The sequence below is a fragment of the Sycon ciliatum genome, chromosome 12 (genome assembly GCF_964019385.1).
Source record: "Sycon ciliatum chromosome 12, ocSycCili1.1, whole genome shotgun sequence".
Lineage (NCBI taxonomy): Eukaryota > Metazoa > Porifera > Calcarea > Leucosolenida > Sycettidae > Sycon > Sycon ciliatum.
In genome coordinates this window covers 28,369,861-28,397,707 of record NC_088654.1, presented here as the reverse complement: position 1 = coordinate 28,397,707, position 27,847 = coordinate 28,369,861, and the positions used below count along the sequence as shown (strand labels likewise).

The window sequence follows — 27,847 nt, the reverse complement described above, 5'->3', positions numbered from 1 at the left end:
TATTGGCTTTTACGACTCCCTGGTGTAGATCTACCACAGAGCAGCAGCTGAGCTCGAGTGAGCTAAGTGTGATCGACAAAGCTGAGTTGGAGTGAGCGAAGTGTGAACCACAGAGCTGAGTTGGAGTGAGCGAAGTGTGAACCACAGAGCTGAGTTGGAGTGAGTGAAGTGTGAACCACAGAGCTGAGTTGGAGTGAGTGAAGTGTGATCTAAAAAGCTGTGTTCGAGTCAGGGAAGTGTGAACCACAGAGCTGAGTTGGAGTGAGCGAAGTGTGAACCACAGAGCTGAGTTGGAGTGAGCGAAGTGTGAATCACAGAGCTGAGTTGGAGTGAGCGAAGTGTGAACCACAGAGCTGAGTTGGAGTGAGGGAAGTGTGAACCACAGAGCTGAGTTGGAGTGAGCGAAGTGTGAACCACAGAGCTGAGTTCGAGTCAGGGAAGTGTGAACCACAGAGCTGAGTTGGAGTGAGCGAAGTGTGATCTAAAAAGCTGTGTTCTAGTGAGCTGGTACTGGGTTTGTGTACAAGTGCAAGGTACGGTGTTGGTAAGGGTGTGTGAAAATCAGTGTCAACCAGTACAGGGAGAGCTGAAGGCTTTCACGACACACCCTGCTGTAACTACACGTCACTACATTGTAGTGATACAGATCAACCTGCGTTAGGAAACTGTCAACGCCCTCACGCACGCACCCACACCCACCGAACCACACACGAACACACACACACACACACACACACATACACACACACCACACGCACACACACACACAAACACACACACCACGCACACACACACACACACACCTGGTGACCACACACATACACACACACACACACACACACACACACACATACATACACACACACACACACACACACACTACTACTACTACTACTACTACTACTACTACTACTACTACTACTACTACTACTACTACTACTACTACTACTACTACTACTACTATTACTACTATGTACAACTGCCACAAAATGGCCAGGTCGCTCCCAGAAGCGGGAGACATCAGCGAGAAAGGAAAAGAAACAAGGAGAATAATTGAGGTGAAAGGGGACCGTTCTACACACAGTGTTTCTGTCCCCAGTGGCGGGTGAGGTCCTGCTGGCGGGGGAATCGTTCGCTACATAGGCTGCATTGGATGGGCAGATTAGTCCTCTGGTCCTTTTGCAGTCGTTTGCCTCGAGTACAATTATGGCGGTTAAAACTAGCCTAACTCTTCATGCAGCGATTACAGGTCGAGGAATGGTGCTGGCAGCAGTCTAAATTCAGGCTGCATCTCGTTGGAACAGCTGGTATTTCGTCCAATGTCTGACGCTCCACACAACGATGAACCGCAAAACCGCCAGCGCTTTGAAACCAGCGGTCACAAAGTCCACAGTGACACATAATACACACAGATACACAGCCACGCACTTATACCTGTACTTGCTCCCTGCCCAAACTGGTAAATTCCAAAACTCTGTGTGGACTTGGAAATGATGCCATTTATGGCCTCACCACACCTCAGTAAGTGGGTGAGGACAAGGTGCAGAAAAAGGATTGACGGCATCAGGGTATCCGTCCAGGGATCCCACTGCATTTACCACTGCCCCCAGTGAAGGTAATACTTGCTACTAGTGTGGATTGCTAAATCAGAGTGGATATGATATAAGCTTCACTAGCACCATTGATTACACAAGAGTTAATCTAGCCAGAAGTAGTCCATGGTTAACAAGTATGTATACTTCAAAGAGAGAGACTTTATGAACCCTGGAACCAACAAAGGTGGCAGGTACAACATTACTCCTTCAAGCAGCCGAGCCCGTTAACAACAGACCCAACACAAGCAGGCATAAGTGTTCCCGCCAACCGAACTAGCTGCCACACACGCACACACAAACACACACACACACACACACACACACACACACACACACACACACATATACACACACACACTAACACACACACACACACACACACGCCACACACACACACACACACACCTGGTCCTGGTCCTGGTATACACTGCCATGTAGGTCACGTGTTTCTCGTTGAGCGAGACGGAGACGAGAGGAGACATGAGCGTTGGTGACGGGATAAGTCGTTTCGCCTTTTGAAACGCCTCTGGCAATTCTGACATTGCAATTGGAACTTGTCCCTTTCATCAGCAGTTGGGCGCCTGGTGAATCGGTTGCAGTTGTGGATAGCAAAGCCCCGGATCGACTTACAGCAGCGTTCACAAATGGGACAGTGAGCGGTACAGCACGGTTTCCGAATACATAGGCGTACAGGTGAAGAGCTTATGGCATTGGCAACATTCGGGGCAGAATTGAACTGGACACAGCGATGGACTGCAATGCCACCCGCACTCCGAAACCATCGGTGACACTGGGAGCACTGGCGGCTGTTGGCTTGCTGCTGGACTGGTTTACGCCGTTCCATGATGCACTTGTGGCGGGCGATATCTTGCTGCCGAGCAAATGCACGCCGGCACACCTCGCAGACTATCTCCCGAGCCGGTTTCTGAGCTGGTTGTATTGCTCGATAAGCTTGCCGCCACTCAGATCGTTCCTGCGCTGTATCAAACCATGACTCGTCGGCGATGTTTATTCGTCGCAGGTCGACCCTAATTGCGTCTCGCCATCGTTTCCGCGGGCCACACGCTGGGCGTGGTGGCAGCAATGTGCCAAACAACAACATCCGCGGCATCCGCTCCTCAGGCATGCGTACCACGTGCCCAAGCCTTACCAGTCTTCTCTGCATGAGGCGGTCGGGGATATCCAGTGGGTTTGCTGCATTCCATGTTTTCAGAATGGTGTCCTTGGCTATCTTCAAGTCCCACACATCCCGCTGTGCAACACTCATGATGGAAAGAAGCGACCGGTAGTAGAAGGTCGTGATCCGTTGCACATCACTTTGCAGCGGTACCCACGTCTCCGCACAATAGAGCAGTAAGGACAGAACACAGGCCTCGAAAACCAGGCGCTTGGTGCGCAGAGAGAGATTGTGGTCATTGAAGACAGCATGACGGAGCGCTCCAAAAGCACGGGAGGCAGATGAAACACGGGTCGATACATCTTTGTGAGATCGGCCAGAATCATGGATAACAGCACCCAGGTATCGGAACTCACGCACACATTCCAATGTGCCACTCTTCACAGGAAGAGGAAGTCGGTCATCATCCGTGATACCATAGCCAACCGCCATAAATTTGGTCTTGTCCAGATTGACGGTCAGACCAAATGCAGACACACACACACACACACACACACACACACACACACACACACACACACACACACACACACACACACACACACATTAACTACAACACACAGCAGCTTGCGGTTAGGAGGGTGCTGGCCAGCGAAGTGAGAGGCTACAGAGAGAGCAGGATCTTGGCGGGGCCAAGAGGATAGTCACGTCCAAGGGACGAAGACCGAGAGCCCTGAGTAGCCGGAAATGAGCATGGCCAACACCCCTTTATTTACTTTATCAAAGTAAATGAGAGATGAGAAATGGGAGGTGGGTGGGTGAAACACAATGATCTGACAAGAGTGATCCGCTCACAGAACGAATCGAAATATAATACACACTACGAGCAAGGAAGAATGATTGACAGATTGTCGCAGAGAACGGATCGAAAATATATAGCAGAACAAACTCTAGCAAGACATGCAACGATGCATGCCACCCACGTTAAGCTACGAGCAAGCGTCATCATAACGCAGCCACACGCCTTCCACATCGGAGGCGAGCGACACGCATGAACGCCAAACTTTAGTATGACACGTTGAGTGCCTACGACGCATGCCGCCTACGTTGAGCGTCGCGCATGAATGAATGTCGCGTTGAGTGTCACGTTGTATGACACATAGATCTATGTGCAGGTAGAATAAGGACACTTTTCTGGTGCCGCTGTACTTCAAGATCAGCGCTGCAACCCGCCATGGTGATAATGTGGCTGACGTCATGTTACCAAGGAAAACATGGCGTTTGGCCGTGTTCGCCGCATGCGCACTCGAGCGCTCACCTTTTTTTCACAATCTTGTTTTGAAAAATACTTCAAGTCTTTTGCAGCACTTTTGGAGGCCAGTCACATCGCGATCTGTACGAGTATCTTTATCATGGCCATTAGACATCCTTAGCAAAAGTACGATAACGCTAACTTTTACGGTACTCACTCCCAGCCGTGACAAAAGACGTTATCGGATAACGGAAAAACGTTACAGAGCTCAAAATAACGGGCCGACGTTCGTTATGGAAATTCTGCAAAAAATGCAAAAACTCGCATTGTTTTGTAACTGGCGGGAGATAAAAAGCACGTCGTGCAGATCGAGATGAGATCGAGAGTCGAGATTGCTTCCTCTTGTGACATTTAGCTTTTTTGGCGAGTTTTGCCTTTCAGTTGACAATTTCTGCGTTTTCTGCTTCGTGCCTTTCTCCCTCTATCCCATCTGGGAAACAAAGGACCAGTTCCACGGCACTCCTGAGGAAGAAATTCATCGGCCTCTCCCAGACGTGCTGGAGCTGGAGAACCCATACAGTCTTCGGTGCTGCGTTTAGGAAAGGGTTTCCAAGGACCTGGGAACAGCGAAAACTCATTTTCGCCGTGCTTTTGCTATTCCAGAGTAAAAGACCTCGCCAAGGTATTCTTTCGGAACGACAGCAAACTAATCCCTGGTTCAAAATTTTGAATTTCCCGTATCTGTTTCCACGAAAATTCATATCGCCATGGTTGTCACGACTACTTCGTCTCAACTATAACGTACTTTGTGCTAAGGGAAAAGTCAGCTTGAACGATCCGAAGTACGGAAAGGTTTGCGTTTACGTTAGCGTTTTTTTAGCTAAGGATATCTAATGTCTTGTGTCGTTTTGAGCTCGAATAGCTTTCTCTGATGAAGGATTCAAAATATATCATGACGTTCTCTTTTATCGTGGGCATGAAGCTCCCCACTCGCAGCGGAGATGACATCGGACGGAATAAATGTGTCGAGTCCCGAGCAGGAGTTCTGCTGACAAAAGTGATTAGCTCCTCGCGACCTGGGGCATGTGAGGACTACAGTTCTAGTTGGGCAATACCCCACGGACACATCTAGCTGGAAGCGCAGAGTCGATTGAGAAAAATGTCATGACGTTCTCTTTTATCGTGGGCGCGAAGCTCCCCACTTGCAGCCGGATGACATCGGACGGAATAAATGTGTCGAGTCCCGAGCATCAGTTCTGCTGACAAAAGTGATTAGCTCCTCACGACCTGGGGCATGTGAGGACTACAGTTCTAGTTGGGCAATACCCCACGGACACATCTAGCTGGAAGCGCAGAGTCGATTGAGAAAAATGACCAAGATCATAAAGAAGGCATGTTTGCTTCCACAAAATGTTTTAGTAGCCGAGTCCACGCACTGAAAACTGCACTTGCATTGTTCCTGTCCAGTCGACTAGTTTACACATAAATGACTGCGCTGTACATGTAGTGCATCACACGCATGCACCAGCAGACATGTCGACAGTGCATGCAGCGAGCCGAGCATGGGCACTTGAGTAGGGTACTTGACTCGCGCGATCGCTGGTCAACTGTACACGCGACTGTGCTCGTGTCGTTGTGACTTGCAAGTGCACTCTGTACTGCACTGATGTACTGTATGACTGTACATGTACAGCGCAGTCATTTATGTGTAAGAGACAATGTCGGCTATTTTGAAACGGCGATGACAGCTTCATCCATAAACGCGGAGCGTGGGGAATGTCTTTGGCGAATGAGAGCTGTTGCATTGGCTAGCTGTACATCCCAGCAAGCGGGAATGTGCTGGATATCGATACTAAACACCCGTTCATACATGTCACGTGCCTGTTGTCAGGTCGTTGCTAGCATTTGGCCAATCAGAGCAGCACCGTACCAGGGCATTATCAGACGATAATGCCCGGGTACGGCGTACCCATGCCCATTACGGCATTAGGAATGACCCCAGGCGTACTACGTACGCTGGTGCACTGCCAAATATGCACCAAGCCATGCCTTTTGGGCAGTGACCTGGTACATAATTGGCAGTACTCCAGCGCACATAGAACACATGGGACCATTCCTAAGGACACCACATGCACTCGCACACACCACACAAAACGAAACTACTAACGTGCACCGTCCAAAACATTTATATTTTACTAGCAATGTCGACATAGGAGAAGTAATTTATAACAACGTGACAATAGCACACAGCATGTCATTACCATGCATTACTAAATTCAAGTCAATTGAGACGAACAAGTCAACAGGTGAACATGCATCACAAAGTTACCTATCTGGAAGAGATCAGATTGTATCTCGAACTCCTACAAAATATACAGTTACATCTACATTGTACTTCAAATGTACCTACATGTAGCTACATGATTGTCCAGTGTACACATGGACCTCAAGTAAACTGAAAGCAATGCGAACAAAATCTCAGATGTATGTGAAAAAGTATCATTGTTCCGAATAAGAACACTTACAATGTACTCTCAAAACTAGTCTAATTACTAGTGCCCCTTGGTCAAGGATGTTTGCGGCCAACGTTAACGCCAAAGCAGCAGCGAATCAGCTAACTTCCGTACCGCCCAATAGGCAACACTAACACCAAAATGCAAAGACATATTCCTGGAACTGCAAGTAAATCTGACACAAAACGTTCTATCATTCCACGGAGAAAGCTCCTTCCGCTCTTGTTCGACCCTTCATTCATATGACAGCTGATTGGAACCTTCCTCCTCCCTTGACCATGTTTACCTTATTTGTCTACAACTAGGCACGTGGCATGTATGAACTATAATGAACACATGGTGCGTCGTGCATTATGGCTGATTGTATGCCCTAGTGCGTAGCCCTCGGTCGTGCACCGTAGCCCGCGGGCCTGCGGCCCTTGGGCTACGGTGCACGACCTCGGGCTACGCACTAGGGCATAAATCAGCCATAATGCCCTCCGTACCATGTGTTATTATATACTTCATCGCGGTGGTGAGTCTGAATACTCTCTAGACCCCGAGGTACGACAGCTTCGTATACTAAATGTGTACAGTGCGTATGGTGAAACAAGTCGATACTGGTTTCCAGCGAAATGTTGTTATCTATGTACAATATCCACCAATATCCTTTATCTAGGGCCCAAAGGCTATCCAATAGACCCTTTGCACAATAACGGTCACGTGATCCGAGACGGGGCATCCTCTTCGATTTTTGTGCAGAGTATCAGTTGTTGAGCATGGTGGAACACTGTATTTTCCATTTTGGAGATGGAGGGGAGAGTGTCGAGTGGTTTGCCATCGATGGCTGTGGAACCCGTGGACGAACTGTCAAATGAAGAATGGTCTGTGAAGGAACTGAACAGTTTTCTGCTGAATGAGGGTGCGTATCTGTCTGGAAAAGGAAGGAGTCGTTGGAGCGGTAAGTTTTCCGCATTCAGTGGATATTTCGGATTACTGTATATTGAAATATTTTTCGTTTCTCTACCTTCTCTCCTCTGTCGATGTAGAGAACACTTCTCTACGCAGAACCCTGATGCTCCTAGAACTAAGAAGGGCACCACTTCCTCGAGTGTACCTTCATCATGCCCAACATTTCATGCGTCCGACTCCCAGTGGATGAGTGATGAACCTCTGTTTCCCAGAGTGAGTGCCACACCATGCGTGCTCGTCTCCAACGCAGGGGCAAGTCGCCGACGACAGTGAAGAGGGAGCTGATGGAGTAGTACTAGTGAACAAGCCCGTGGATAGTGTCCACGAGTTTTACTTTGGTGGCTATGTGCATAATGTGAAAGTCGGTCATATCGTGCACGCAGCTACAGCTCGAACTCAGATGACTTTCTCCGCACACCTGAGCGATGAGGCTGCGTCTCTCTCCACTTCAACATCATCAGCTCGAGCAGCGCCAGCAAGCAGTCGGTCTTCCAATAGCGAAGACAGGGATGCGTCATGCCTTTTTCTCAAGCTCCAGAGTCTCTTGGCAGGGCGTTCATTATCTTAGCAAAAGCAAGGATGAAAGTCGTCATGGACAAAGTGTTCCGAGCACAACACTGTGAACGATATCGCATGCACTGCGGCCCTCTTCTCGCCAGATAGCCAGGATTCCAGAGTGTGGAATGCCAGCATCACCAGGGAACGCATGGAAAGACAAGTGGGTTCCTTAGACTAACGTTAGGGATGACGGTTGGTGCAAACAAGAACCCAGCAGTGGTCCTTGGAAAGCATTTCGAAACTTCTTCCTTCTAAACTAAAAAACTTCAAATGAAAAAAGGCTGCGGAGTACATACATGAACATCGCGTCGGGACCGTGAAAACACAGCCTGTCACAGGAAACTTGATCACGTCCTGCAGCAAACCATGCTGCATGCTGGTTGCATGCCAAGTGTGCAGCGCGTGCACAGCATGCCCCGTCTCGACCCCTCTCGCTTATGGTGCAAAGGGTCTATTCACCAGGATTTGTGGTCTTACTATTTTTCGTTTTCTCCGCGTTTTGGGTTGAAATCTGAACATAAAAAGTAGTACTGATGACGTCATTCAGCTCATAATTTAAATTTGATATTGGAAATCTATGACAACTAACCCAATGTATCACCACAGAAAATTTGGCTGAAAAATATTAATGTATGCCAAAGTTATTACCAATACAAGTTTTGTACACACATGATCACGTTATTATACCTGAGCGCGCGCGCGCGCGCGCGCGCGAATGCCACGATGCATAGAGTACCATGTGAGCACGTACAGCGCACGTTCATAGCAGCATAGTTTGAGTGGTAGCACGAAGCAGCCGCGTGCACCCATTAATCTGCATTATTACTATAATGCTACACACACACACACACACACACACAAACACAAACACACGCCACACACACGCACACACACACACACACACACGCCACACACACACACACACACACGCACACACACACACACACACACACACACACGCCACACACGCCACACACACACACACACACACACACGCACACACACACACACACACACACACACACACGCCACACACACACACACGCACACACATACACACACACACACGCACACACACACACACACACGCCACACACACACACGCCACACACACACACAAACACACACACACACGCGCAATACACACACACGCCACACACACACGCCACACACACACACACACACACGCTACACACACACACACACACAGTGTGTGACACACACACACACACACGCCACACACACACACACACACACACACACACACACACGCACACACACACACACGCCACACACACACACACAAACACACACATGTGAGCGGACAAGGTAGAAATGGAACGTTAGCTGCATGACATCATTTTGAGATACAGGCGTTTGAAGTTTGGCAAACTGTGGCATATTTTTTACCTGGGTTAGAGGGCTCTATTTGCATCAAGCGCTTGTGCCTCGCTCAGCACAGGGCTTCAACTTACACAGTTCAAGGTCCAGCACTCAAAATTTGAAGTGAATCCGTTATGGCTGAAGGAAGATATGGCAGCTAGTTGTGCGACGGGTGGCGTATTGACGGGCGAATTTGGAGGTGACGGCGATCAGCTGATAGCCTGCTGTCAGGTGCTGAGAGCTTCTCTGATTCTGAGAGCGTTTCTGAGTCAGGTAGTAGTCGAGAGCGTCTTCCACTACGCCGAAAACGACGTGCCGATCAGCGTTTTGTTTGCTGCTGGCTTCAGCGCGGTACAAAAAGACATAGGGAACAAATGAGATGGATCTTTCGGATGCAGGCGAACGTGGTGACAGCAGTGATGATGATAACACCAATGAAGGGGAACGTTCCTGTGGATGCTGAGTTGTACTGAATGTATACGCCGAACCGACTTCAGAGCTCTGAAGCACACAGGGCAGGAGCTGAAGAAACAATAGCGTCGTGCACCACAGGGGAACGTATACAGGGACTTAATAGCCCAGAACAACTAGCTAGCTGTTGCCCAATGCATTGGATGCAAGTGGCAGACCTGCATCGTGCACTGTCTGGAAATGAGTGTTTTAAGAATTGAGATACACAGAATGGTCAAGGCTGGTGAGCATGAGCTGAGTGGAAAGAAGTCAAATCGGGCCTCGGATTGCGGACTGATGTGTAACGTTACGTTAAAGGGGAAGTATACCCTAAAATCAAATTTTCACCAGTTGTAGTCTTCGGGGTGCTGAGTCGAATGGTCTTGGTCCGAGGAAGCTGAGACGCTCCCTTCCTACTTGAATCCCAATCGAACTCGCGCACTTCTACCGAAACTGGGTGACTGCGCCCTACTAGATGGAGATTTGTATGCAAAATGTCACTAAAAGCGCCATTTCGTTCTTATAAAAGCACGGATGACCGCGATTGGCCCATATGTTGTAGTCTTTTGGACGCTGAGTCGACTGGTTTTGGTCCGAAAAGGCTGCGATGTAGCGTTCCTCCTTTATTCCCAATCGAACATGGTTGAACAAGCGGTCACGTGCTCCTGCGTACACCAGTCACCTGGTCACGGTGCCTGCAGGGTACAACTTACTAGCCTGTTTGACCTTTTTTGGGTGCACTCCTGTCACTCGAGTTGAACTCGAGTTGAACCTTGGTGTGAAATTTGTCGCCTGCTGGCGTGGTGACCAGGTGATTTGGGCTCCCAGGAGCACGTGACCGCTTGTTCAACCATGTTCGATTGGGAATAAAGGAGGAACGCTGCATCGCAGCCTTTTCGGACCAAAACCAGTCGACTCAGCGTCCAAAAGACTACAACATATGGGCCAATCGCGGTCATCCGTGCTTTTATAAGAACGAAATGGCGCTTTTAGTGACATTTTGCATACAAATCCCCATCTAGTAGGGCGCAGTCACCCAGTTTCGGTGGAAGTGCGCGAGTTCGATTGGGATTCAAGTAGGAAGGGAGCGTCGCAGCTTCCTCGGACCAAGACCATTCGACTCAGCACCCAGAAGACTACAACTGGTGAAAATTTGATTTTAGGGTATACTTCCCCTTTAAGTACAGTTTCTCAAGTCTGTGGACTCGTCCTGCTTCGCCAATGGGCACCGTATTGGTGGTGCGTCTCCGGAATATTATTTCGATGCTGTGTGTTCAAGAGCTGTCTGTCTCCTGCCAAAATGTTACAAACTATATTACCAAGGTGCGCCGCTCAGTTGTCGGGAGCCTCAATGCATCAGAGCAGAGTCCGAGGTCGCCAACAGTATACAATGAGAGCGTGCACACATGGCTGAAGCAAGAACGCACTGGAATTACCATTTGTCCGCCAAATTCTTCTATTTTTGACATGTGTGTAGTGGTATTTGATGTGTGGATTGAGTACCAGCTTCAACAATCCTATTATTTTGCCTTGCATCACGAGTTACTCTGGAGCTGATTTTTCGGCTCCGGCTGTTTCTAGTTATGTGGTTTTGTTGCTTGGTTCCACCTCAAACGAGTCCATGTGTGTGATCAGCTCATCTTTCACACTGATATACACTTGTGGGGAAATACAGGCCAAGATAATGGGGTTTTCTTTCAGTGTTTTGGTTGTACTGAAGGGTGGACTGTTTAAAGGGGCACTCCGGCTTCATTTTCGACGCCGAGTTTTCGATGCCAAGACGAAGGTTGGTGAAAGAGAAGACCCCTCGAACAAGAACGAGTCTCCAGAAGCGATCGAGTCGAGCAGGAAGACGACTTTTGAATTTCGGCCGAGCGAGCGCTGATGACGTAATGAGGGATTAGCTTGCCAGTGGAAATGCATCTGCGCACATACATTTCACATACTTTTTGGCCAATTTTCAATCGAAGAGGAGGTTGTTTTCTATGTTCTCTCAACGTCGTGAGCGATCCCGTCTTCTATACCCTTCCAGGTACCCTGAAGGTCCTCCAGAGGAGAATTTATCTCCATCAAAGCGTTGTTGATCCGCTAAATTCGTCTCGAGACATATTCACCCAGTGCATTGCTGACAAATGTAGAATGTTGAATCTGTGATAATTGTCGACGATGGACAGAAAGGTTGATAGCCGCTGTCGCAGGGAAAGTGAAGCTGCTGGAAGTAACAACGGGGAGCTTGTTAGCATCACTTGATCAAAGCAGCTAGACGGAATCGGGGAGTACTGACTATTTGTCTCGCCCTCAGTTTAGTGAATTTTATGATCAGAAATTTTTTCGATCAGCCCCTTCTACAAGATGTGTAGTACAGGTGATTTCTGACCTTGACGATATGGAGACCGACCAGTTGTCCTACCAACAACGTGTACCTGCAGGAAATTCACCCAAGGCTATTGCTAATGCTATCCTCTTCAGTGGCTGTTGTTTTTTTAGTAAAAATATGTTCACTTCTCTCAACATATTCCTGCATGGCAGCAAGAGGGTGCGCTATGGAATTCAACGCCACAATCTTCGCCCAGCTGTGGATGAAGCATGGTCAAGTCATGGCAGTACATATACTTGAACCAGATGAGAAATTGAAGTTCATTTGTGATGCGAAGTTTGACAGCCCCAGTGACCGAGTCAAGCGTTGTCTTTTGCCGTGGCACAAATTGCTGAAGAATCCGAGATGTTCTTGGAATTATGCACATGGATACTACCAGAAATAATGGTGGCATGAACCATTGTGGAATGGGACAGCTCACGGAGAATACTGGAATAGCTCAAGTATCTCTAGGCGATTGTAAATCCTGTTCTGGCTGATAGCTTCGGCCTGCTGCGCCCGTCCATGTACAATGATGGGAACATGCATTTCTGTTTTCTACATATTTGCTATCTACTGTACTGTGGTATTACAGTTGCAGGTCCCTTATATAGAAATATGTTCACCCCCCCCCCCCCACACATACCCACATAAATAGGAACTAACAATTTCACTGTTGGACTCGCCGGTGGCTAGAGAGCAAAGGATGAATTTATAGCAAAGAAAAGGACCAGGGAACTACAAGTTACGCTATAATGTCCACGAACTATTTCACTGTATTTGAAATAATTTTGTTTGATACCCTGAGAACTCTGAAACTTTGCAGCACTGTGGATTATATGTGGATACAACATTTATGGAAGGAACACATAGTTCAAATAATTATAGCACTGGATTGTTGAGATTGTGAGCACATTCCAATCAGTACTCTACATATTTATAAGCGGTGGCAATCGTTAGGAATAGGTCGTGAGTTGTCAGAGTGCTCTAGTATATGAGAGAATGTTTTGTTTGTCTAATCGACGGCTCGTTTCAAGCCAGAGTTGTTTGAACTTGCTTCAGTCGACTTGATTCTAGACAGTAGTCGAAGGAGTACTATGAAGTATACACCAGGCGTAGTCTGTAAGCTATCTCGTGAGAATTCTGTCGGTACACATCAGGTATCAGCTTGCAAAGATGGCTCCTCTCTGTTTCTTGAATGTATAGTTGGACTGTGGCTCCAGCGATTCCCTTCTCAGAGCAGGTACCATACCCAATACGGTCAATGCATATTGGACAGACCTGTGTGCACAACAGAAATAGTGCAGAGAAATCTCTCAGCTCATGAACACATCAGTGAAGTTTGAACTGCCGTTGTTTGTGGCCATCAGTATAAACCTATCGACTATAAGAATAATGTGCAAAAAACCCTCTATAACTACAGCTGGGGCCATGGAATTATAAAGCATCTAACTTAGGGAACTGCCAATTCGGGTCGGAGTTGCGTTCGAGGCCTGCAATTCATGATGGCTATCGTATGTTGCATTGACCAGAGATCATATAAAACTTCCATGCCACATTGAAACACGCACTACTTTCGAGTACTTTGGTATCCCCCACCAAATGGGCATTCGTTCTCGGGGTGGCAGGCGTCACCATTCGTTATGCCTGGATCAGATTTCATTGACCCCAACTGTCATGAAGAATCATCTTTACTTCGACTGGATTTCAGTACAAGTTAGTTGTAGAACTGCAGAATAAATTTTGTTGTATTTGGGCAACCATTTCTCTACAAACGCTCTATTTGGAAAATAATTTTTTTAATAAAATACATGTCCAAATTCCACATCTACCCAAATCGGAATACTTGATCACGTATTCAGTCCTACACGGAATGTTTAGAAAACGCCAGGGAATAGGAATTTGCTAACGAGAACTCCAGGCCAGGGTACTAGCATACGAACAAAACAAGATAAAAACTCACCAGTATACTTGTAGTAATTCATGTCGGTGTAATATTCACGATAAGCAACGAGGCACCCTCCGATTTGGTCAAGCTGCTTTGAAGTCTGGTTGTTCAGGTGATACAAACGGGCTCCCTGTTGTTACTTCCAGCAGCTTCACTCTCCCTGCGACAGCGGCTATCAGCCTCTCTCTCCATCGTCGACAATTATCACAGATTCAACATTCTACATTTATCAGCACTGCACTGGGTGAATATGTCTCGAGACGAATTTAGCGGATCAACAACGCTTTGATGGAGATAAATTCTCCTCTGGAGGACCTTCAGGGTACCTGGAAGGGTATAGAAGACGGGATCGCTCACGGCGTTGGGAGAACATAGCAAACAACCTCTTCTTCGATTGAAAATTGGCCAAAAAGTGTGTGAAATGTATGTGCGCAGATGCATTTCCACTGGCAAGCTAATCCCTCATTACGTCATCAGCGCTCGCTCGGCCGAAATTCAAAAGTCGTCTTCCTGCTCGACTCGATCGCTTCTGGAGACTCGTTCTTGTTCGAGGGGTCTTCTCTTTCACCTACCTTCGTCTTGGCATCGAAAACTCGGCGTCGAAAATGAAGCCGGAGTGCCCCTTTAAATCATCCCGAAACAGACGTTAAAATACTGACCGGCATCTAGAAAATGGTGAATGAAAGGCACTTCCCACCATAGTATCAGCCTGAAACTTTGGGATCTGAAAAACAGATAGTTGTAGGTGACCTTCATGCAAAAAAACAGTTTTTGCCAGACTGCAGTTAACGTTCCATTTCTACCTTGTCCGCTCACACATACACATACACACACACACACACACACACACAAATACATGCCACACACACACACACACACGCACACACACACACACACGCCACACACACACACACACACACACGCACACACACACACACGCACACACACACACACACACACGCCACACAGACACACACATGCCACACACACACGCACACACATACACACACACGCACACACACACACACACACACCACACACACACACACACACACACGCCACACACACACACGCCACACTCACACACACACACAAACACACACGCCACACACACACGCCACACACACACAAACGCACACACATGCCACACACACACACACACACACACACACACACACATGCCACACACGCGCACACACACACATGCCACACACACAAACACACGCACACACACACACAAACGCACACACACACACACACGCACACACACACACACACACACACACACAAAACACACACACACGCCACACACACACACACACACACACACACACACACACACACATGCCACACACACACACACACGCACGCACACACACACACACACACACACGCACGCAGACACATATCATTTGACCATTTGACGCCTGTGCAGCAGAAGCCATAGCAAATTGTGCTGGGATTGCACCATTTAACAGCTTCCAAGGCTGAAGAATTGACCGTCACTACTCAGCCTGGCCTACACCACACAGCTATTAAGTGGCTTTTTTCTGGCCAGTTAATCCCTACTTGTGGTCTTTATTCATTTTTTTCCCGCACATACGTCACACCACATACTCTGGTATGCACTGACTGTTGGTAACCACCCAGGAGAATGAAAGAAAAGTCAGGAGGAGTCTGAGAAAGAGAAGAAAGACGTGTGTGACCATAATCGTCGGGAATTAAACCCGCAACCTCTCGATTGGAAATCGCTGCACATACCACTGCACCATATGGGACACACAATATACACGCACACACACGCACACACTTCACCCGACCCCCAACAGACACGCTCGCTCATGTACACACACACACACACACATACCACATCACACATCACCTCAGACCTGCCCATCGCGGAAGCGATGATAGCGAACAGCTATGTTATCCATAGCAACTTGTGCTGCGACTACACCATTCAACAGCTCACAAGGCTGATGAATTGACCGTCACGGATTTAGCCTAGTATCCACAAACACAGCTGATTGAAGCGGCTTTTCCTGGCCACTCACTTGCTCGCGTGCGCACACACACACACACGCGCGCGTGTGCGCGCGTGTGTGTGTGCGCACACACAGTCCGGTATCACAAAATATCATAGACAGGCTCAGCACATTTGATCGTCACGAGATTCGACCTGGGGCTGGTATTACATTTGTACATTATAATATTACAACTTGGTCGTGATTAGTCAGCCAGATACGAGTTCACGAACAGCAAAAATATTCAAGAAAAAACACACACTCGGGGGAAAGAGATTGTTAAATTAAAGCAGAGCTAATAAGAAAAAATACAATGTATTCTCTACAGTGGTTGTACTACGAGAGTGGGGTATAGACATGGAAATTATTTCAATCAATAGAAAAATGAAAATTCAAGTTTGACGACAGTAGTGTCTTCTCTATGTACATTAGATAGGTAGAAAAAATGAACTGGTCTAGGCTTTGCTGCTGCTGCTGGTCTGTGCTCAAGAGACGAAATAGGAAACTAATCATCTACACACTCACATAATGTACACATACTACTAACACAGTCATCACCATCACTCGAGTGAGGACAGGGTACAGGTAGGGTCACGGATAAGCTGCTCAAGCCGGGACACCAATCTGGCATTCTCAGACTGTGTAACCCGTAGTGTATGCAACACAGTATGAGACTGAACAGCTCTGACAAACCTTTCCAAACAATCATCATCATACTGGAAACCACACCTCCATGCATACAGCCTACACAGGTTAGGGCATGACTCAACAACTTCACTAACACATGACAGAGGGACAACACGTACACTTACACGTACACCTGCACCTACACCAGGGGACACAATGGCTACACTCAGCTTAGAACAAGTAGACAATGCTTTATACACTGATACAACACCATCACGACCTACAGGATTACCACGAACATAGACATCCTCTAGACTGCCTGACAAATACTGAATGATGGACGACAGTATACTGCCATCGTCACATGCATTCCAGCTAAGATCTAGCGTGCGTACACCCTTGCATTGCGACAGACCAGCAGCAACGTGTCGCAGATCAGCATTTCCACAGCCAGAGCTAGAGAAATCAATGGTACTGCTATCAAAGCAATAATGTGTGCTGAGAAAGTGCCCAATAGATACACAATCAAAAAGAGATAGGCGTACAGAATGAAAGCTAATGCCTTTGTGAAACACTTGTGAAAAGAATGAACAATAACCATCACAGGACGCACCTTGATACTGGCAGTGTTCATGATGAGCCACCAGAAGATGAACCAGATAGCGCCGTTCCTCGGTCGACTCCGCTGGACAAACTGCAGGCATAGCAGTAGCAGTAGCGACCTCGGTGGATGACGGGTCCGGTGTCTTGGTACTCGGACGCATCATACGCTCGCATTGCAATGCCGCGACGGGGTTGACGTTGCGCACAGCAGCGAGGAATACTTCCGTGTTGGGATCCACTGCCTCCTTCTTCCACACGTCGATGAGAGTTGACAGAAATAGTTCATTCGTCAACTCTCTCCCCCGTGGCAAGGCGCTCTCGACACGTTGGCAGCCGTTGCCCTCACCGCAAGTCTCGTCCAGCAGCTTGTAGGCCAGTTCTTTCATTTTCTCATACGTTAGCGTTGCACGAAGCGTGGACTGCATCCTTTCAAGACCCGGACGTGCAGACCTGCGATGGGAGTAGCTGACAATGTCAGCCACGAGACGAGAGTTGGCAGTGTCCGATGTCGACGATGTACGCTTCTCACAGATTAGCCGCCAGAGATGCTCTATGACGACGAACGAGGGTTTGCGCGGTAATAGTGTAATGACGAAGCGCCAGAACATTGTCATGTGACCACTGTAATGACCGACTCTCTTCACCAGCCATGCCGCGTCATGCTCGTCCTTCAGCACTTCGCGTGACAGATACCATGCCGACATGAACTCCTGGAGGGACAGGTGAGCGAAGCGGTACTGTCGGTTCTCAGTCGAGCTGCCGTCTTTGTAAGCAATTAGGAGTCCAAGCTGAAGAGCGGCATCACTTAGACCGGCGCTTTTCACTTCCGACTCGCTGAACACGGCCTTTTGCTCCGACAACATTGCAAGTGCGAAGCGGGAGACCTCGTACAGCAACTCCATCTCCCGTGCATCCGTCCTGGCAAACGACTTGTGCAATTTGCCTGCATTCCGCTCCAAGACACGTAGAAGTAGCGACTCGTACAATGCTGTGCTCGATTTCGCCAAGCCACGTCCGCTGTGGTACAGCTCACATGCCAGAGCAGCAAATAATGGAGTTCCCATCAATGCTAGCATGTCCGGCTGTGCATGCAGCTTCTCCAGCATCTCCTCCGCTTGTTTTCCGCCCACCACTTTTCTCACGTACGTCTTCACGTTCTCTTGTGAGAATCCGATAACCTCCAGTTGTTGATGGTACTTTCCACATTGGCTTAACTTGTACGCATCGGCGCATGGTCGAGATGTGACCACCACATGCATATCAACACTGCGTTCCCTCAACAGCATGTCTTGCATGTACGGGCTACATTTCTCCAGGCTGCATTCGTCCATGCCGTCAAGCACAACACAGAGACGTGACGGATGACGGCGAAAGTAGCGAGCTATCTCCTCCAGCTCATCTTGTTCCATGTCCAACCTGTCGAATCGAGCAGCCAGCAACTCACACAGGCTAGTTGCAGATCGCACCTCAGCACGTCGTAACTCAACGGCCAAGACAAGATCAATCTTCTCCTTCAACAGCGAATCTATAGCCCACAGGTATTCCAGCATGAGAAGGAAGATTGTAGATTTGCCACTGCCCGCACTGCCAAACGCAAGCACGTTATTCTTTTTCACTCCAATGGACACGTTGCTAGCGGCACGAGACAGAAGTCCACATTCGGAATCAACTACTCCGCTGGCACTTGCTTGGTCCTTTGCACTATCGCTACCTGTGTCAGAGAAGATCTCGCTAAGCTCAATGCCACGTGTCTTTTCGGACTTTCCATCCTGAGCTGCTCTGATAGCATTTAGCTGGCGTGCTCTCTCAGTTTCGGAGGAAAAGAACGACTCGCTCTTGAAAAGTGTTTCTACTTCATCCTTCGTCAGCAGAGTAAGATTGACAAAGAGCTCGCTCAAAGCTATTTCCCTATCTGTTCCTAACCCCCCGCTGATCTGCACACCACGATCCTTGACTGCATCACGCAATCGTGTCTGCGCCTTCAGGAGAGACGCTGGTAATTTGTGATCCTCCGCCATCGTCAGTCCTCAAGGGATTCTGAGTATCGATCGTGTCTTCATCATCTACATAAATAATTACAAAAAGAAATCACAATCACAATCACTGATCAACTCTTTTTTAAAGTTTTTTTGCACCGAAGCAGAGCGTTCGAGCCATCCATTATACTTGATCAAGTGCCAGAAAGTGAAATCGCGTCCCCCCCCCCCCCCGGCCTGTCGAAGAGGGTTTTTCGGCGTGGCTGGGTTGGCACTTGGCACTGTACTACTACGCGAATGACTGTTGCATGTTGGGACATTCTTCCAAAACATGACGTCACAGAATTCGTAAAAAAAGACAACTTTTGTCGCAAGCGGCTAGCCTGTCGCGCGCGCGAGACTCATCATGGCCGCGCTGGAGATCCGGAGCTGCAGCAAAATGCGAAGCGCGACACACGAGCGCGACCCAAACTGTGTCACGTGTGTGTCGAATCTGACCGTCGATTATTTACTCGACAATTCCAAAAATCAGTGCCATTCATTGGCTTTAGCTTTGCCCTTGAACTTGAAATCTCGTGCCTTATTCTTTCCTGGGGACTGGTATTGGATATTGAACGGGCGGAGTTACCGCCGGGATGATGGATGAAGGAGATGATGGCCTAAACTTGGCTGCGCGCATTCTCATTTTCGCGTGGCCTGCCACTAGTGTTTCGCAGATTCACAAAGGGTGTCACAGGCATAGCTGGAGGAAGAAAGGTGAGAGAATCGGTTGCACAGTGCAGATCAACCCAACCATTTGGTTGTTTTAATTTTACTTCGCACAGTCAAACGGGATGACCACCCAATAAAATTTCCGAACGTGACATTTTTCTAATTTATTGATTTTCCCGCATTACTAGTATACCACAGTTTGTTGTTCACGTTATTTCGCTTCAACTTTTGAGGTACGAATTCCTTAACTGCAGACTCGACATGCAAGCTCCATACTGACCAGGCTGTGTCAACATCAGGTCACGGCTTGTTTGACTTTGTCCGTTAGGCCGTGTTTGCATAGATATTGTGATGGCGTCAAAGACAGTTAAAGATTGTGTCGGTCGTGTGTCGGGGGTATTGTCCCCGCCGAAACTGAATGCAAGTTTAAGAAAGACTAGGTCTAGTGAGTTATGATCAGAAGTGTCCTGTGGGTCTAGCCCTCAGCCCCTCTGCGGCAAGCAGTAAACTATATTTACAGCAAAAAGCGCAAAACAAGACTTGATTTTTTACGCGGCTCTTTTCGCCGTGATAATTATTGTACACGTGTTATGAAAATTTGAAATACTCATGGCAACTGGTGGGTGAATCATTCAAAAATGCAAACGTGCCCGCTGTTGAGTGCAGCCATGTGAATCCACACAGTCACTTTTTCTCGTAAATCACTCGCCGTAAAACGTGCAAGTGGCTGTCGTGTGAATCGCCTATAACCGACTGTCCACAGTTGTCGAAGTATTTTCCAGCACTCACTGTACTTTATTAGAGAGGTTGCGCATAACGTAATTACGTTAGTTAAAAAAATGTAGTCGATCTACGGAAAGTCTTACGTAAACTGCATGCGCATCTGGGTTCCGCCATACGGAGTTTTCAAATCATAGCAGACTCAGCGGAGGACGTTCAGGTTGGTTGTTACTCTTGAGTTTCGTGCCGTTAGGCAATCATCAGACAACTGATACTCGGGTCTACCTAACAGTGAGTCAGTATGCTTAGAAATACATAGGGCCACAAGCATAAACAAATTTAGCGCTAAATCTGGTGTAAGGTATGGGGAGAACAGCTGGCGCGGGCCACGGCGCGACAGTATAAGTGCCAGGAGGGTGGCGGGCAACAGGCAGGTGTGAGCATGAAAGCGCAGAAAGAGGCGATGGGGAGGCAGTGTACAGCAGATGGGTGGAGGTGCCAGGAGGATGGCGGGCAATGGGCCAGTGAGATCGCTAGGGGGTCTTTGGGTGATGGGCAGGCGTGGGCGTACTATTGACATCATGGATGTGTCCTCACAACAAGGCTCCACCATGAGCATGGCAAACTTTACAAAGTAAGCCTTTCAGTGCAAGTCTTGGTGGCATGGTGTCTTTTGGGTGTTTTCTTAGGTTCCAAGAGACATGGAGCTACATTGTGTGTTTATGTGTGTGTGTGTGTGTGTGTGTGTGTGTGTACGCGTGCGTGTGTGTGTGTGTGCGTGTGTGTGTGTACGCGTGTGTGTGTGTGTGTGTGTGTGCGTGTGTGTGTGTGTGTGTGTGTGTGTGTGTTTGGCGCATGCCGTGTACTCTCTTGTGCAGGTACTACACGAATGCGAAACGTGACAAACTCTACAACGTCATTAGCCTGGAGTTCACCAAGACTAAGTTGGAGCCTCTAGTGGAGTCACCCAGTCTGGTACGTCAGCAATCCTACATCCACTTGAGAGGATCAAAAGCGTTTCTGCTGACTTTCACGGTTTTAACCGATCATCAGACAGCAACTTGGACTACAATTTTCAGAAGATATGATTGATATAGGCTGCAAACAATCAATCCTATGCATGTAACGTTACATGTAGTACACTCTTATCTGTTGTATCCGGGCGGTCAAGGACCGGGGGCTCTGCCATTCATTTGGAAATGTTCGTAATTATGTACATCTTGATGTGGAAGGCACGTAGATCTGGCATATTACGTCACTCCTGGTATTTCCACAAATTGGTAGAAAAGTAGTAATATATCCACTAAAACTCACTCACAGGGTTCCCCGTAGACCAAGATGCCCGTAACTTGGAGGTCCAGATAGGAGTCGTGAGAAATGAGTGCACTGTAGTTGAGCACTCCACTGCACTACTGTCTCCCCTGTATGCCGTGTTGGGGGGTTTGGTGGGCGTTTGAGGCTCATGTCATACATGATCATGCTTAGGCTCGTTTTGAGAAAGTATGGATTTTTAATTCCTGATTGGTTTGTGCAATGCGTTTATATTGGTTTATCAATGCCCCATCACAAGCTGTATAGTATGTATTCGCAACCGTGTAGGAATTGCTCATTTGTCTTTTCTTCTTCCTACTGCTTGCTTGCTGCGGCTGCTGTTGCTGTTGTTGTTGTTGTTGTTGTTGTTGTTGTTGTTGTTGTTGTTGTTGTTGTTGTTGAATTCTTTATTCTCACGATGGCACCATCGCCAATAAGAGATGTTGTTGTTGTTGTTGCTGTTGTTGTTGTTGCACGCAGGTACGTCATTTGGATTGGGTGGACTTGGTGTGGTCGGAAACATTGCGCGCTTTGCAGCAGGAGGCCACCAACCGACTGGTCGACATGAAATATCCCAAAGTGCAAAAGTATGTGTTTTGTTTGTTCTTGTTGATGGTGCTGCTGCTGCCGCCGGTGTTGCTGTTACTGGCCGACTGCTGGTACTGTTGATAGTACTACAGGTGTAGCTGCCCTATTGCTGGTGCTTGTGCTGCTGCTGTTGTTGGCTTACTGATTGTGCTGCTGTTGCTGTTGCTGTTGCTGGCTGCCCTACTGCTGGTGGTTGTGCTGGCGCTGCTGTTGCTGGTCTACTGTTGTTGTTGGCTTACTGATTGTGTGGCTGTTGCTGTTGCTGGTCTACTGCTGTTACTTGTGCTGTTCCTGTTGCTGGCTTACTGATGGAGCTGCTGTTGTTGTTGCTGGTCTCCTGCTGTTGCTTGTGGTGATATGTGTGTATGTATGTATGTGTGTGTGTGTGTGTGTGTGTGTATGTGTGTGTGTGTGTGTGTGTGTGTGTATGTATGTGTGTGTGTGTAAGTGTGTGTATGTATGTGCCAGCTAGTTCGGTTGGTGGGTGCACTTATGCCTGATTGTGTTGGGTCTGTTGCCAACGGGCTCGGCTGCTTGAAGGTGTAATGTGTGTGTGTGTGCATGTATGTGTGTGTGTGTTTGTGTGTGTGTGTACATGTGTGCATGTGTACGCGCGAGTGTATGTGTGTGTGTGTGGTTGTGTGTGTGTGTGTGTGTGTGTGTGTGTGTGTGTGTGTGTGTATGTGTGTGTGTGTATGTGTGTGTGTGTGTGTGTGTGTGTGTTTGTTCGTTGACAGGCTGGATTCATGCAGTTCACACTCCTGTGGATTCGCTAGTGTTTGGTGGAAACTTTCTGCACAGTTTCAACATAAGCGGTCAGCTTGCCGTGGCGGACATTGAAGAAACTACTAAGGTACGTGAGCTGTGCTGTGCATGTCTGTGATATCTTCTACAACTCTACCACGGCAATGCCTTGTGTGAGCTTTCCAAGGCTTGGAGTTGTGCATGAAGGTTTCTGTTTTGTTATGCTCATACGTCGTTCATCGATGTTGCCGTGGAACTGTGTGTGTATGTGTCTCTGTCTCTCTATGCCTCTGTCTGTGTGTGTGTGTGTGTGTGTGTGTGTGTGTGTGTGTGTCTCTCTCTCTCTCTCTCTCTCTCTCTCTCTCTCTCTCTCTCTCTCTCTCTCTCTCTCTCTCTCTCTCTCTCTCCCTCTCTCTCTCCATCTCTCTCTCTCTCCATCTCCGTACACTTCACTTTGTACCACTATGACTCCCTCTGTGTCTTAAAAATACAAAATGTGGGGAAACGATCTCCATGTGGCCGTGGCTGTTGAATTTATTTTCCTGAGAATGAGAACGTATTCTGTCTCTGCTGCTATGTCCTTTGTCGATGTGATTTCGACGTGAGCTGCGGGTCATTCGCGTTGTTTTCAGACGTGCGAGCCAAATAACGCGAGCTGAACTTTCGCGTCACGTCAGAAATAACGTGAATCTTAACCTCTCTAATAAAAGCTCAATATGGAAGATGTGTATATGCAATATTTATGTTTGTACCATCATCAACAATAATAGAAAACAGGATCACTGCACTTCGGAATATCCAAACATAAATATGTAGTTATCCTGTCAAGCAAGATTACATAACCCCATGTACTCTTGTGTCAAAGCACAGGATCTTATTCTTACAAGGGAAGAGGCTGCACAGTACACGTATTATCACAATTTATCAGACGTATTCGGAATCTGTGGTGGACAAAGCCCCATTAGACCTTGTACAGATTAGTGCAAAGAAAAACGTGTGATGCGTTGATTCGCCGTACACATGTCGTAATAATCACTGGTGCGTGGAACATTGCATCATAAAAATGACGTCAACTTGAAATTCTGTGGTGACAGCAGGGTGTGCGGGAGTTTCACACTCTTCGGGGGTTATATACTCTAATTTCAGAAATTTTAGGTGCTCACTATTTTTCAGTATGAGGGCAAAAGGCCAGGTTAGGCGAACAGAACTTTTAGGTACAGAGAAGCAGCTCCCTATTGGATTACGTGTGTTGGTGTCTGTTCGGTGTATTGAAACTTTAGGTATGAAACAGACCCACCGAACGTACCGAAAAAAAAGTACACCAACAATTTGTGAAATTACAGTACTCTTGTTGTTGGGTGTTGCCGGTTGAGTGCTGTTCACGGCAGCTATCCTATGCCTAAATATGGGCTTGTATATTCTGATTGTCTGATCGCTGACAGATACGGACGCAGCGAAGCTCGCTCCTGCGCCCGCATGCGCCGAGATCCCACTGCTGTCAACGGATGACACTGCAGCCCAGTCGCCAGCGACGGCGGCAGCTGCTGCTGCTGCTGCTTCGTCAGGAGATGGGAACAGCTCACAAGGCGGCAAGCCACCTCCATCACCGCCATCCTGCCTGCTCTCGGACATGGCCTGTCTCAGCTCGTATGAGATTGATGGCTTGCGACGGCTGCTGGCCGAGCTGAACGTTTCCACGACGATGGTGAGAGTGTGTCCCGAGGAGCTGGGGGATCCTGGGGAGCTCATGTCGACCGTGGAGGTAAGTTGTCGTGTGTGATGTGTGTGTAAAACCGAAGTTACCGAAAATAAATCTCCACCGAAATTTTCCGGTTTTACAGTAGCCTATCTTCAGGGACATACATAACTATTGGCGTAGATTTGCTTAATCGTTATGCCTTGTATTCTCTTGTCAAATGTACACCGTAGATTCTGTTGAACGAGTATGAAAGCCAGTATTCTCCTCTGCAATGTACAAGCATTTTCCTGTGCAATGTATGCTGTATATTCTGTTGAATGAGTATGAATTCTCCTGTGCAACGTGCGCTGTAGATTCTGTTGAACTAGTATGAAAGCCGGTTCCGCGAGGACAAGGCCACTGGACATTTTATGCTCATACCGGGAATACAATCTGAGGTATGGTGTGGTGAATTGCTGTGTGGTACTGCTGCTGCTGCTATTGCTGCTGCTGCTTCTGCTGTTGCTGATGTTGCTCTCCTCTCCATCCCCAGCATCTGCCTGTGGAATATTTGACAGTGGCAACATGTACATGTACATGTAGTAACAGGTATATGTTCATGGTGTGTTCTTTCCTTCTGCGTGTGTAGAATCTGCGTGTGTCGCCCGCACCAATACCTGGCAACATTGTGGAAATAGTTGCAGTTGAAACAGAGATTGTATGCAAGTCCTCAGCTGCTACTGCATCTCCAAGAAAGACAGCAGGTAAGCTACAATGACAGGGGCGTCACAGGGCGGTTGGGAGTGGTACAACGGGGGTGTCCCCCGGGGGAAAAAAATTCGGATATGTCGGCCAACAAGGCACGTTTTAGCGCTCTACAGCCACAAAGGAGGGTTCTCCTAGCACTTATCAGACAACCCCACTCGTACTCCAGCTCCAAAAATACTTCTCATAGATTTTTTGGTCGTACTTCGTAGGTAGCTAAAGCAAAAAGGAAGCCATTGCCCTCGAAAAAATCGCAAAATCCGAAGTACAAGCGTGCTGCTTGCTGCACGTTCTAGCGCCAGCCGCTGTGCAAAAACGTATGTTATTACCACAATGACGATGATATTGCTTTCACAACAATGACCACAACCTAACTGGATGATTAGTAGGAGCAGTGACACAGCCTTACTGCTCCAAGTAGGATTTAGAAGAGAGTGAAGGGAGAGCAGACCGGGCCGGTCTAAGCAAGGAAGTAATCGGCATCAGAGGTGAGCACGCAGCATCGCAGATTGTCTCGAATTGCGCATCACACCAGCGGCAAAATTGCTCCTGTGCATGCAAGTGGATTTCCTTGCACTTCTCAGTTTGGGAAATGCTTGATTATGATAATTCTGCGTGCGAGTGCACTAGCCCTGAACATACATGTAGGTGACCCGTTTGTGGTGTCTCATGGCCTACCTCACGACCTTCTGCTTTCTTTCTGCATCACTTGTATCTTGCAGGTATATCATCTCATGACGACCACATTGAAGTCTGAATTTGAAGTGCGAAGATGCTTCAGCAACCACATCGTACTTTTCCATTGCTTTCATTGTGCTTCTACTGTGCATGTGTGTAACTTGTGGGGTATACATGTGATGACATTGTATGCTGGGGACACGGTCAGATTTTGTCCATGCGTGTAACGTACACCTGCATGTTATGCATCGAAAAGGATCTGCCACTTGCGATCCTGGGACAAGTATCAGGTCAGCTTTGTCTTGTGTGGGCTGTACCAGATTGCTGTTCACTTTTCTATCTGTTGGATATGTGACTTTCTGCAAGTCTCTGGTGTATGGTGGCCACTTCTTTGCTTGTCACTTTGTATGATATTACATTCTGTATTCGCTGCTTTCATGGCGTGGTCTGCAAACTGCAATCCTTGGGCAAATGTCATGTTTGCTATAATGTGCTTTGGCCGTCAGCTTGTCTACACGTTGTAGTTGAATTATTTTGTTCCACAACTGACTTCCTGAAGTACGGTGGCCACTGCTTTGCATGGCATTTTACATGAATAATTTCCTGTTTGTGTCGTGTGCATGTGCGTATGTGTGCCGTGTGCATCCGCGTGTTTGTGTATCTGTGTGCGGGGTAAGCGAGGTGGGGAGCATTGACCATGCACAAATAGAGAAGCAGCAGATGGATTCATTGCAACTAGAGGCTGCGGTGTATAGTTGGGATAGTGAGGAAGGTAGGCCGTTTCCTTGCGCTCAATGATATTGTGCATTGCACAGCACAGCATGTTGACCTTGCTTACTAACTTTGGATCCTTGCTGTTGCTCTCAGCAACGACACGGAACCTCTCTTTCAACTTCCCTATAGCACACTCCACTACACGCCGTGTCCTTATTGGAGCATAGTTCAAACTTGCTTGAGCTGGCGCTAGATTGGGGTCACTGTAAATTTTCATTACACATGGACTCAGGCCAAAGGCACTATCTCCAACAACATACGGGCGAATGTCAGCATTCCCACATGTCCATGTGCGATAATTGAGCCATTCTCCACCAAGCAATTTGGCATACTTGAAGTATTAAAAACAGCAGCATCTGCAACAGAGCCTGGTGCACCTACATCCACAAACGTGAACTAGGCCGCGACTATCTACGCAAACAAAGAGCAAAACAGCAGAGAACTGTTTGTAGCACCAAAAGAGATCACCAAACCTGTCAGGCTTGGTGATCTTCGTGAACGTACCATCAATGGCCCCACCACAGT

At 47.8% G+C, this 27,847-nt stretch overlaps 1 protein-coding gene and 2 long non-coding RNA genes across 3 annotated transcripts; 1 reads left to right on the top strand and 2 right to left on the bottom strand.

Moving 5' to 3' along the window:
- Nucleotides 1-12,868: 12,868 nt before the first annotated feature.
- Nucleotides 12,869-14,706, bottom strand: LOC135828176 (uncharacterized). Its single transcript, XR_010555578.1, has 2 exons — nucleotides 14,139-14,706; nucleotides 12,869-13,456 (listed from the first exon to the last, which is right to left on the bottom strand). It is a non-coding gene; the product is annotated as an uncharacterized LOC135828176 (long non-coding RNA).
- Nucleotides 14,707-16,250: 1,544 nt separating this feature from the next.
- LOC135828175 (uncharacterized) lies at nucleotides 16,251-19,430 on the bottom strand. The gene has a single exon (XM_065340624.1). The coding sequence runs from the start codon at nucleotides 19,393-19,395 to the stop codon at nucleotides 16,708-16,710; it is 2,688 nt and encodes an 895-aa protein (XP_065196696.1). The 5' UTR covers nucleotides 19,396-19,430; the 3' UTR covers nucleotides 16,251-16,707.
- A 506-nt stretch (nucleotides 19,431-19,936) lies between these two features.
- LOC135828440 (uncharacterized) lies at nucleotides 19,937-27,138 on the top strand. Its single transcript, XR_010555666.1, has 8 exons — nucleotides 19,937-20,109; nucleotides 21,663-21,759; nucleotides 22,576-22,682; nucleotides 23,421-23,536; nucleotides 24,870-25,189; nucleotides 25,480-25,563; nucleotides 25,755-25,869; nucleotides 26,593-27,138. It is a non-coding gene; the product is annotated as an uncharacterized LOC135828440 (long non-coding RNA).
- Nucleotides 27,139-27,847: the final 709 nt, after the last annotated feature.